At 34.6% G+C, this 13,393-nt stretch overlaps 1 protein-coding gene across 1 annotated transcript; it reads right to left on the bottom strand.

Annotated features, from left to right (window-relative positions):
- Positions 1–5,446: 5,446 nt before the first annotated feature.
- LOC132040026 (U-box domain-containing protein 15-like) lies at positions 5,447–9,469 on the bottom strand. The gene is made up of 4 exons (XM_059430628.1): positions 8,907–9,469; positions 8,285–8,401; positions 7,008–7,403; positions 5,447–6,787 (listed from the first exon to the last, which is right to left on the bottom strand). The coding sequence occupies exons 1-4, from the start codon at positions 9,249–9,251 to the stop codon at positions 5,732–5,734; spliced, it is 1,914 nt and encodes a 637-aa protein (XP_059286611.1). The 5' UTR covers positions 9,252–9,469; the 3' UTR covers positions 5,447–5,731.
- Positions 9,470–13,393: the final 3,924 nt, after the last annotated feature.

Here is a 13,393-nt window from a genome sequence, read left to right on the forward strand (position 1 = left end):
TGGAAAGTTTCTACTGATTGTTCAGCGGCAATCCTTGACGTTGTCAAAGAGAAATATTATTTAAATGTGTCTATAAATTCACTTCATACTTTACTTGTTGATGATCCTAATTTTGGCCCGATGACGGGATCACGATGCAAGTTTAACATAAATTTATCTCAATTGGTGGTTGAATTAGAATATCTATGAAATTTCATTTTTGCTTGGTGGTCTACTCTCCGAAGGTGTCTCATTCACACTTTGCCTCTTCTATTAACATAAATCTATCTCAATTGCTTTGATGATGTGTTTTTGAAATAATTTTCTGTTGTATCCGTGTTCTCTTTTATGCACTATATGTGTTTGAAGATCAATCAAACTCGCACTCTACTAGAATTATCATATGCTTTTATTTTTTGGAAAATAACACTCTATGTGTATTCGAAGAAAATATTTATTCGAAATGGCTCATATTTTTTATATTACCCGAAATGACCCTTTTATACATTATTATACACTTTTATACAGGTTTATACATTGTCTAAAGTAAGTGTATAATGTTGTTTATTGTGTGTATAAACACTGTTTCAAAAAAAAAAAAAAATTGGCTATGCGAATGTAAATAAAAATATGACTACGTGGATGTAATATTTTATGTTGGATTGTATATTATTGAAATTATACGATTTGAACTCCGATGTGAATGATCAAAGTGGCCTCAATGCGGCTCCAATAAATGAATAATATAATCAACATAGACAAAACAAGATGAGGCCCTATCTGTCTAGTTACTAGAGTCAAACCTCTCTATACTTGTCATTCGTTATAACAAAGATTTCACTATAACGGCCTGATTTTCTCCAGAGCAGATTTTTCATATTATATTTTACTTCTCTATAACGACGTGCTCTATAACAAGAATGGCATCCGTTATAGCGGTACACTCTTTGTAAAATTACCTCTCTATAACAACCATACTCAAATAGCGTGTAATAATATTTTGTAAGAAATATATTATGTGACAACAAAAGTGTCGATGAAGAGCCTCAACCTACTGCTACTTGGAGATAGAAGAGTCAAATGTTAAGCACTTAGACAGCCTTCAAGGGAAAGCTATTGAATTTCCTTTTGCTGAAAGTTTGGACAAAATTTTTCGTCAGTTCAAGTGTTATATTATCACTAAGAGACTAGAATTTACGAAACAGCCTACAATTGTAGAGTTCTTACGTCAAACTTGAAATATCTAAATTCTCAATTAATTTAAAATGCATATGTTCCATATATTTTAATTATTTATCTGTGTGGTACAACTAGTAGTAATTTATTAGTCTTTTCAATTTTTAATTTATGAGATATGAAAATCAATTGAGATTTTAAAATTTACAAGTATATTGTTTTCGTTTATAACATAAAAAGTACAAAAAAAGTTAATTGTTTACGTACTTTCATTTATAACGAATAAATGAGATCTAAATATCGAATGCCGATATATGCATAATAACAGCACCTCACTATAGCAGCCATGAAATTTTCGAACAAACGCTGCCACTATAGAGAGGTTTGACTGTAATTGCAAGTCATCCAGATGGAAGGCAAAAAATGGGAAAAGTTTCTTTCATTGAAATTTTTTCTTCTCCAGTAATTGAACGATGGTGCTATATGCGATCCCAACTTCAATCGCCAAGCTCACTTTCACGTTCTGGTCAGTAGCAAATTGATCCAGGATTTGCACTTTATGGGTTCCCTCAACGAACTTAAGTTAATATAAGAAAATATTTGGGTTCAAAATCACAAATTTATAGATATACTTATAGTTTTCTTAATAGAAATACAAGGTCTATGGAAAATTGGATCAATCTAACTCTTTTGCATATGACGCTCAATAACAGCATACCTATAATATAGTTAAAACTACAGTTATTGAGCGTCTATATCAAGTTAAAATTGTGAATTTAACATAGTCACTTTCACGAGTTGATTACTTAAAAATGTCACTCAACTGTAGAAAATAGGTCCACAAAGTCACATTTCTTTCTTTTGTAAAAGAAAAGTCTCTCTAACTTTTGCTATTTTACTCAAACATGTCACTTTTTTTTTTCTTTTGTATCAAAAAAATCACTTATCTTTTGCTGTTTCACTCAAATGGTCGCTCAAGGCGGAACGTGATATATCCGATTACAATGAATTGTGATACTTGGTTTTTGCGAGCAAAAAAATAAAACATATTAAACCAATCTTTGATCAGAATGTAGTGTATTTAAAAACTGTACGCCTGGACCTAGGTAATCTAAGCGGCATCAGGAAACTTTACGTAATTATACAATTTTAAAATAAACATTACAGAATTTTAGTAATATTTTCAAAATACAGTTAGTGGCCAGAAAATAGTCACTCCCTCTGTCCCAATTTATGTGATACTTTTCGCTTTTCGGGATTCAAACTGCATGAACTTTAACCAACATTTTAAGATGTATTCTTTCCACTAAATTGATATGAGAAAAGTTGTAATTTATAAGTAGTACTTTTCATGTAGTTTTCAAATATATAAATTTTAATCTTAAATATTGAGTTAATCTGATCCAATTTAGCTTCAAAGTTTCAAATTGACTCATGAAAATCGAAAAGTATATCATAAATTGAGACGGAGGGAGTAGAAACCCAACGAAAATAAATTCTCGTTTTTCGTCTCAATCAATCACTCCAAAACTGCATGAAGCAGCTGGGCTTAAGTTTAGGCGTAAGCCAGTGAAAATTACTATAGTACAAAAATATAAAACACACCGACGTATATAAACATTGAACCCTAAAACTCTCAATTGTGAAAAGCCACCTTATTAGCTCTTCATGGTATCATATTTCTTGCAAGTCAAGTATTCACTACCTATTTAAACCTCTAGGATTAATTATTCCAATCAACCCTGGACCTGAAATATATTATTAAAGCAGTAATTCCAATGGCAAAGAAAGTAGAGGGTTCAAGCTCCAGGAAAAAATCTCCAATGGATTATTTGTACGGTAGTACAAAGAATGAATATGCGTGGTATCGCTTTGACGTTGAATCGTTACGTTTACATTCTCGTATTGACAGGAAAAAACCTAAAACTGAATGCTCCAAGTGTTATGCTATGACACTACACCAAAAGAGGCTTTTCGTGGCAATATATTTTCCTTTTAGCGTGATAGTTATTGCCACAAAAATATTTACCGGCAATTGGTTAATGCCATTAGATCCAAGGTCGGTAAAGCCTTTTTAACGGCATTTATTGTTAGGGCTAAAATTTGGTATTGCCTATGTCTTAATTGATTAGAATATAATTGGCGTACCTTAAGTTATTGCCGCAAATTAAATGCCGCTAAAAGCATATTTTGTTGTAGTGTGACCATACGGCCCCACCCTGAGCCCATGCAACTTTCTTCCTTTGCTTGGATGACGGATGAGGAACGGGGAGGAAGTTGGACTATTGTTGGTAAATATATTTACCACGTTGGGGGATTCAATTTTCCGGAAGGGCAAAACACTAGGAATTTGCTTAAACTCAACGCGAAATATCCTAGTTCTGGCTGGAAAATCACATCTTCTTCCAGGAATTTAGCCCGGTCAATGCCCTTTGTCGCTTCGATTGGTAGAAAATTATACGTTCTAGGAGGCGATGATGGAGGAAAGGAACCCCGGGATACAAAGAATTACTGGGGCGAAATTTATGACCTCGATACAAAAAAATGGAAAGTGCTTGAATTGGATATCGAGAGTACATTTGGTGATTATATTGGTTCCAATTGCGTGGTTGTGGAAAAAGAAGGTGAACCGACAAGAATTGTACTTTTTCCATCGTTCACTAATTGGGGTCGTTTGCTGTTTTACAATGTGACCACAGGCGAATTTCTCATTGAGGAACATCCCTCTTTGGATTGCGGTGCAGAGGGGGTAGTGGTGAATAACTCAACATTGTATTGGTTTACCAGCGACCTATATTTGCATGGATATGATCTTGTTGAAAAAAGAGAGTTAAGATCGAGATGTCTCAAAAGACAACTATGGACAATTCCACTCCAGCACTGTTGGTGTGGTGATGATCCAGAGACAATTTTGATTGACCTCTGTAATGGGAAGTTTCTACTGATTGTTCATATAGGTGGGCCAGCACATCCAGTGGCAATCCTTGACGTTGTCAAAGAGAAAGATTCTTTAAATGTGTCTGTAGAGTCACTTCATACTTTACTATTTGATGATCCTTCTTTTCACCCCTATAGTGGGATGGTGATGCAAGTTTAACATAAATATATCTCAATTGGTGGTTATATGAAATTTCATTTTTGCTAGGTGGTCTCATTCACGCTTTGCCTCTTCTATTAACATAAGTTTATCTCAATTGTTGTGTTGATATGGTGCTTATCATGTATGAATCATCTAATTCTTATGATGCAAATCCCAGACATTGATATGTGTGTGTGTGTGGGCAAAATGAATTAAACTGTTTTTTGCATAACACACTCAATAACTAGTAGAAACCTATGTTAAGTTGAAACAGTGAATTCAATCTCGTCAAGTCCAGCACCAGAGTTTATAAAGATGCACCTTAAGACCAAATAATAGGCTTTACAACTAAAAGAGCAGAGATGCTACTAACCGACCTTGAAGCCATTTTTAAACCGTTTGCTAGTTGATCAGTAAAATAACTGCAATTGCTGTATTCCCAAGAAACAGGAAAGAAAATGGAGAAAATCAAATAGAGAAGTTCCATAAAACAGAATATGCAGAGTGAAAGAACTGGGAGTGAGTGAGGAGGTGCAAGAGGTTGAAAGTGGTTAGGTTTAAGAAGAGGTAGAGGTAGACCGATGAGCTCAGGAGAGGTGGTTAGAAAGGACATAACCTTAGATAGGAGAGTTTGGAGGTAGATGATTAGTTTAGAGGACTAGTAGGTAGTCAAGCGATTTCTCTCTTTTATGTGGGAGAGCATGGTTCTAGTTTAGAGCACTTTTGCCGCTCCCTCTTCCACTACCTATGTTATTACTATGATACTATCATATCTTAATCCCCTAGTCTGTTATTACTGTTGTTTCTTTTACTTTGGCTACCTTTACTATTTTTGTTGTCAATACTTTTCTTTTCTTTGGTACTTCCATAGTAGCTTTCTACTCTTGTATTTTTCTAACCTGTTTCGAAAAGTGACTTTCTTGAGCTGAGGGTCAATCGGAAACAACCTCTCTACCCCACAAAGGTAGGAGGTAAGGTCTGTGTACACCCCACTCTCCCCAAATCCCCTTGTGAGACACACTGGGTATGTTGTTGTTGTTATTAATGCAGCTACCACTAGAGCCATCATGGAAAGTAGATCACTAGAATTATCAAAGTGAATTCAGAGCGACTCCAATATATGAATAATCGATGTAGACAAAGCAAGACGAATGAAATGAAGAAGATGTAGGCCACATGAAGTTCATCAGTTGTAAAATTCAAGAACCAATCTCTGCTTTCTATTCTTACGCCATTCTCCATAACAATGTGAATACAAGCTAAGACACCTGCCTAACAACTTACTGCTTTCTATTCATTAACCATTCTGTTGTTTCATTGTTTTAAAGAATAATGTATTAACACAAACTAAACAGAATTCACTATCCTAAACTACCCAAGAAGGGAAAAAAAGAAGTTGAACTCTTACAAAAGTACGCAAGTTCACCTAATCACTAGTATGTGCATTGGTAAATTACATGATTGCAACTTATAGATACATTTTGACTTGCATTATTGTCAAGGAATCTGCTCTGTTTTACTCATAAGCTGCAGTATCGATTTAGCTTTTCTTTGGCCCCTTTCAGTCCCATTGTCAGAAATCTCTACTAAATGCTCATACACACCATACTGAAGCGCCGCGAGCATAAGATTTGAATTGTGCGTGCTTAACTTATGAAGCACTGCCACTGAACATTCCTTGTTCTTTGGAGTGCCATCTCTGATCAGATTAACAAGTGTTTCAATGAAAGAAAGTTTTCCCATTTCTTGTCTTCCATCTGGATGTGCTGCAAGTAGTAACAATATAGACAGGGCCTCGTCAATCATCTCTAAGTTTTTCTTCTCCAGTAATTGAAACAACGGTGCTATCATCCCAGCTTCAGTTGCCAAATGCACGTTCTGATCACTAAAACACAGATTGAAGAGTGCAGTTATTGCATCCTTCTTACCTCTGATAGTCCCATTACTTAACAAATCTATTAACGGTGCTATGCCATTTAATGAACCTATAGCTTCTTTATTTTCATCCAGCATAGATAAGCTAAACAATGCAGCTGCAGAGTTCTCTTTTGCACCAATATTTCCATTCTGTAGTATCTCAATTATGGCTGGAATAGGTTCTTCTTTAGATATAAGCTTTTTATTTGTTTCGTCAATCGATAAGTTCAAAAGTGCCGTCACAGCATGTTCCTGAATTCTTGAATCTGGATAGGATAGTAGTTGCACAAGCGGTGGGATTCCTCCATGATTTACTATTAATGTCCTATTTTCTGGATTTTCTTTTGAAAGCATCCTGATCGCTTTCACAGCCTTTCTCTGCACTTCTAACTGATTAGAGGATAAATCTTGAATCAGGGACAAAAAATGTCCATCAATTTCAACAGAGGGGCTCTCGGGTTTTGGAGGTGCCTGCTTTATAGGAAGTTGAAAATTGTTCTTCTCACACCATTGTTGGATCAAATTCTTCAGAACAAAGTTCGGGGCCAATAACAAGTGCTCCAAAATTTTCCCGGTTTTTGGACATGTTTGGCAATTGGAATCCAGCAACTGTTTTATGTTCTCTTTTTCATATGTCTACAATAGATGACAATATGGGGAAAAAATCAGTCACACCACTTGTCTAAGCAAATCAATTGCTAATACACATGTCTAGTAATTTGGATCCATCCTACTCAAATGTACAATAATAAAAAATGACACAGTTTCTTATCATATCTTACTATTTTTTCTCCTTTTTTTTTAGAGGTATGGTAGCTTGAAGAGAAAAATCTCATCTTAGAAGTAGTGAACTCACCTGCCCGGTTGAGACAGTAACGGGATCCGTCATAATCTCTAACGTGATTGGACAGAGAAATTCATTTGGAATTGCCAACGAAGTGGATTTCTCGTGAGCTTTAGGCATCAATAGTTCAGTTTCTTCGAGCCCTGCAAACCGTCTGAATTTGTAGAAGACCCACAATTTTTTGCGTCTCTTCCGCATGGCTACCTTTTCTTTTACTGATATTGTTTCTACCTTTAGGTCGTCAATAGTACACAAACCTAGCTTGTGTCCTAGTCTGTCTATGCTAGCACTATCTGCATTCCTATCATTATTTGTGGACAGTGCAACCATCAGATCCATGGCGAGTTCCATGTCTTGACTATCATTTCGCCTTACAGCTCTTCTAAATTGCACTCTCAGTAACTCCACCTGAAAACAGTAAATGATTGACATCATAAATCTATATTTAATCATAAGTTCTGGTACTCCAAAAGTATCAAAAATGTTTAATTAGGTAAACCTTTTGGAACATTTGAGCACGTTATAGCCAGCCAGTCGATACAACAATCTCCGAGAATTGGCTAAAACAATTGACTCACTGAGAATGCAGCATTGCACTAGATTTTTCATTTCCTTGAAAGTATCAGACTCTAAGTTTAGTTTCCTTTATGCAAATAATTAGTATGCCAAACTAAACTTACAGCTCAACACTTGGGTGACAGATTTCAACATCAACTTGGAGCTTTCTTACTATACCAAGAAGATATCTATTTGATTGTAATAAATACAAGTATGCCTCAATCCCAAACTTAAGAAGTTGGGGTCGGAGGCTATATGAATCTCATTGGCCGTATTGCTCCATTTAAGCTCATCTCAGGCCAATATTACATCCTCACTGTGGTGCAATATTAGGCAAAATGCTTACCATTTTTTTGGGGAAAAAAAAAAAAAAAGAAAAGGTGTTTGGAAAATCTAGTCAGAGAGGACAAGACTCTGGTCTCCATATACACTCTTTTACAACAATACCTCAGTTGTGCTCCCCTTAGCTCAAGTATCTGTCAACGGAGACGAATCCAGGATGTAAGCCAGATTTATGGTTTTAGCATTGCACTCATTGTATTTTTTAAGTTATAGGTTCATATTTACTAATTGTTGCAACTTTCATGGATTTTTATGCATAAATTTATGCTCCGCCTCGAAAGTATTGGACACAGATGAACCTAGTACTAATACTCTGCATCCACTTCTGTCTATCAGCAACGTGAAAAATGATTCATGAAATAAATTTTAGTACTGTATATATTAGGTACCTGTTCTTTCTCTTCATCTGAAATTCCTAATTCATCATAAGGTATGCCTTCCAGAGCCTGACTTAATCTTTCATACACAGAATGGAATCTTCCCAGTACTGCCTCACTTTCTATGGCCTGCATATATGTAAGTAAAATTTTAAAAAAATTAACCAACCCAAAGCCGGTAAGAACTTACCCGCACCCGATATTTTTTTTACACCAAACCGATATACTTTATCATGGTTAAGTAATAAATGAGGTGAAAAATGTACATAAATCAACCATAATTAGGTGATAGAAGAGTATGCAGTTGACACATGTCAAATATACTACTCCTTCCGTCTCAATTTATGTGATATAGTTTGACTAGGCACGACGTTTAAGAAAGAATGGAAGACTTTTGAAACTTGTAGTCTAAAACAAGTCATACATATTTGTGTGGCTGTAAATCATTTCATTAAGGGTAAAAGTAAAAATTTTATGTTAAATTATTTCTAAATATATAAATGTATCATTCTTTTTGGAACAGACTAAAAAGGAAAGTGTCTCACATAAACTGAGACAGGGGGAGTATCAATTGGTTTGGTGTAATAATACAATGATAATATAATCAACTAATTGAAAGAAAGACGTTAATTACCAAGTAAATTTTGCTACCACAATGGCAAGTTTTTAACAATTTCTTGGCAGAAGAAAATGCTTTTTTCAATTTCATCAAACATTCGATGCCTGATTCGGGGATTTGTCCTTCGAAATCTCTAATTTCATCGAAAAGAGGTAACAAAAGCTTTAATCTTTCAACAAGTTTATGACATTCCTCTCTTTGTGATCTCCTATACTCTTCATAAGATCCAACGGTATGAATAACACCGATAAGTTCGCGAACCAATTCTTGTTTATCTTGTGGGCTTGTTTGGCAACTTGATCCAAATTCTTCCTCCACTGTTACCCCTTCTTCAAGCTCGTGATCCCGACCCATCGCCATTTTAATGCCTCCGGAAAAAAAGGCCTAGAAAAATTACAAATTGAACAGTGTTGTTTGTTTGAGAGTTGAAAAAATGAAATCAAAACCTTAACCTAATCTTTTTCAGAAAAAGTTAAGGCTTTGGTTTCTAATCCGGTCAGTTAATGCTCTATTTTGGGAAAGAAAAAGTTGGAATGGTATATTTGGTTGAAAGTTGGAGGAGAAGATGACACTAAACGCTTTTTGCGGGTATTTTGAAAGTTCGTTATATTCGGTAGTCCCCAAAGGGTGCTTTACGTTTTTGTACTTTAAAGGGAAATATAGAGCAGGGACGACGGCGGATTCAAAATTTAAATTTTAAGAATTCGAGTTCAAAACACGGCAACTCATTTGATTTATTGATTTATTGTTCGAACTTATTTTAATAGATTTTTAGACACCTAACCTAAGCCAAAGTTAGTGATTTTCAAATGATCTGTTACTTATATGGAGAGCAACTGAGGGTGTATCAATGTTTTAAGAGGTGGGAGCGTGAGGCGAGGCGCTTTTAAGTAGTAGGGGGCAAGGCGTAAGTTTCGAGACACGGAACGTAAGTCCCATAAATTTACGGGGGCTTATGTCTCATGTATCTTCAATTTTACAATTTTATTATTAAAAATAAGCAAAAGTAAAATTTTCATTAAAATTCTGCAAATAAATTCAAATAAATCAGCAATAATTTAAGAAGAATTATTACAAATATTATTTGACAAAGGTAGCAACACAAGACATGATAATAGCCAAGATAATCTTCTAAATGAAATCTTCATTCACTTCATTATCACTGTCCAGATCTATTAGTCCTTCCCACCCTCAACTAATATTTGCACCGACTTTTATTTATATATTCAAAGAAGGAGAAGGGCAAAAAGTGTAAGAACAATAACAAAAAATGGATACAGTTATTTCAGTAACATAATGGTATGAAATCTCTATCATAACAATTTCAGGCATAATCATCTAAAAAAAACTATTTATGACAGTATTATTTTCTATGAGAGTTGTTTTATTTATTTATATAGTTTAGAAAAAATCACTGCAACATGATAATATAAAGTATAAATATCATTATACCAGTAATAAAAGTTCATAATTTATTGCAAAAATACTTTTAAAACAATAAAAATCTAATTTAATGCCCGGAGCGTACGCCTTTACCCCCGGGGCTTACGCTTTTGCGTCCGGGACTTACGCCCCAAATTCTAAGGGCGTAAGCCGTATGGATCTATGCCTTTCATTTGCGTCCCGAAGGGTTTTTGGTACGCCCCGGGACTCGCCCTGAAAACGCCTCTGAAAACACTGGGGTGTATATGTTGTCCTTGGTTGGTCAAATACGTAGAATAGAATAAATTACGCTACTACTCTCTCCATCTCAATTTACGTGACATCATTTGACTAGACCGAAGTGTAAAAAAGAAAAAAAAGACTTTTGAAATTATTGGTCCAAAACAAGCTTAGATATTTGAGTGGTTATAAATCATCTCATAAAGTTAAATTATTTCTAAATATAAAAAGTTGATATTTTTCTTGAAAAAGGAAAGTGTGTCACATAAATTGGGACAGAGAAAGTACTATTTTTAAAGCTAAATTCAAACTCATATTAAAGAGAAATAACGATTGCAATGGTATTTTGCGGAACCAACTTAATAATAGTCTCAAAACTATTTCTTGGTCACATTAAAGTAACTGAATTTTGTTTACTAAAATAGTTGAGTCAAAAACTATTTTTTATGCCACACTAATGCAGCTAAATTTTGCCTACTATGATAGCAAGGCTCTAGTTATTATTGTTTTTTTTAATCACATTAAAGTAATTGAATTTTACTCATAAACTTAATAAAATAGAAGAGGAATAAAATAGAAGAGGAATCATATATACTCCACAAATAGAACAAACATATTGAAAAGGTGTGAGTTGCGGAAATAAGGATGTTGCCGTGGATGTGTGGGCATATCAGAAAAGACATGATTAGGAATGAAGATATCCAGGGACAAGGGAGTGGCATAAGTTGTGGATATATAAGATGAGGGAGGCGAGGCTAATATGGTCTGGGCATCTGAAAAGGAGAAGCGCGATGCCCCGATGAGGAGGTGAGAGATTGGCCGTGATGGGTTTGAAAAGGGGTAGAGGTAGACCGAAAAATTATTGGGGAGAAGTGATTAGACAGGACATGGCACTGATTCAGCTTACAGAGGACATGAGAATAAGGTAGAAGATTAGATATTTGGTAGTTGAGCGTTTTTTCACTCTCTTGTGGCTAGGTTTGATGGGTAGATAGTATTAACATTATTCACGTAGTTTCTGGCTTCAGATTTCTGCTACTATTTTTTTTTGTTTCTTGTGCGTTGTCGTTCTATTTTGCTATAGAAGCTATGTTGCTTTCTCTATTGTTGGTTATGTCTTAATTTGGTATGCCTTTTTAATTATGATGTTGTTGTATACTCAAAAGGTAGAAATGAACATTGGAACAATGTCGTTTACCGTTTAAATCAAAAAATTTAAAATAATATCATCAAAACAATATTTTGAAGAAAAAAAGATTTTGACAAGAGATACTGCCTGGTCTGTGGTCTACGCCATCTGTAGTTATGCAGAACTTTCAGTTGGGTTCGCAGGTCCCCAATACTGTCGGCTGTATTTTATGTATTTCTGTTTATTCCATTGAAGACCGCAATCAAACTTATTTTATTAAAAAAAAAAAAAAAAAAAAACAGATAATTTTACTGATAAATGCTATTTTTAACATATAGCTTCTTTGCTGATACACTTGTTACAATTAACTCCCACTATGGCCAACAAAGTACTTCGCACAATCTAAAATAAGTACTCCCTTCCTCCCAATTTATATGACAATCTTTGAGTGAACACGAAATTAAATAAAAAAAGACTTTTAAAGTATGGTGTAAAATAAGTCATACATATTTGTGTAGTTTTAGATTATCTAACTGACAATAAAATGAGAAATTTAAAGTTAAATTATTTATAAATAAGGAAATATAATATCACTAATTGCCCCCAAAATATAAAATATTTACCCGCTCATGGCCCCTCCCAAACTATTTTCGCTTCTACCCCCACATGGTAGAAATATTTACTGGACATACCCCTCGGCCAAACCCCTTCCTCTCGGTGATACCATCATAGTATATTTATATATCACGATGGTATCATGTAGGACTAAGAGAAGGACTGAAACAGTCCTCCATGATACCATCTCAGTATATTTATATACCATGATGGTACCATGGTCCTGAGGAGTGTCTCATTGAAGGACTGAAGTAGTCCTTCATGATAGACGATGGTATCATATAGGTTTTTTTCGTGAAAAGTGTGTCATTTTTAATAAATGAACAAAGATCATTCATAATACCATCTCGGTATATTTATATACCATGATGGTATCATAGAGGACTAAGAGAAGGACTAAAGCATCTTCCATGATACCTTCTCAGTATATAAATATACCGACATGGTATCATGGAGGACTACGAGAAGGATTGAAGCATCTTCCATGATACCATCTCAGTATATTTATATACTATGTTGATATCATAACTGGGGGGCATCTCGGGTAAATATTTTTTATTTTTTCTGGGGGTACGAAAGTAATGGGGGTATGGGCGGATAATTATTTTGGTTTGAGCAGGCATCTGTGATCTTTCACCCTTTTTTTATATTCTAAAGAGGGAAGCATGTCACATAAATACCTAAGATATGAACCTATGTAAAACGTAGGGGCCCAGGGGGTTCGGCCTTGGTAAAAAAGTATACTGTATATATATGGTTAAAATTATTTTTAATGTGTATATAGTAAGATGTTAAACCCTCTTGACTTCTTCATATGTTTACTTTTTTATATTTTTTAACCCTGTTAATAAAAGTCTTAACAGTCACTGATTAACGGGACTCAACATATATATATATATACACAAAATTTTGTTTTTACTATATATACAAAATTTTGTTTTTACCCTTAATACAATTTTCCGACATAGTGAATTCAATTGAGTAGATAGCTCCGCCACTAGTGTCATTATCTCATACTTTAGAAAGTAATGAACCATAGGGTACATATACCTAATTCAAATTGAGATTACTATCTTTCCTAATCATGAACACAAGT

This window comes from Lycium ferocissimum, chromosome 12 (assembly GCF_029784015.1).
Source record: "Lycium ferocissimum isolate CSIRO_LF1 chromosome 12, AGI_CSIRO_Lferr_CH_V1, whole genome shotgun sequence".
Classification (NCBI taxonomy): domain Eukaryota; kingdom Viridiplantae; phylum Streptophyta; class Magnoliopsida; order Solanales; family Solanaceae; genus Lycium; species Lycium ferocissimum.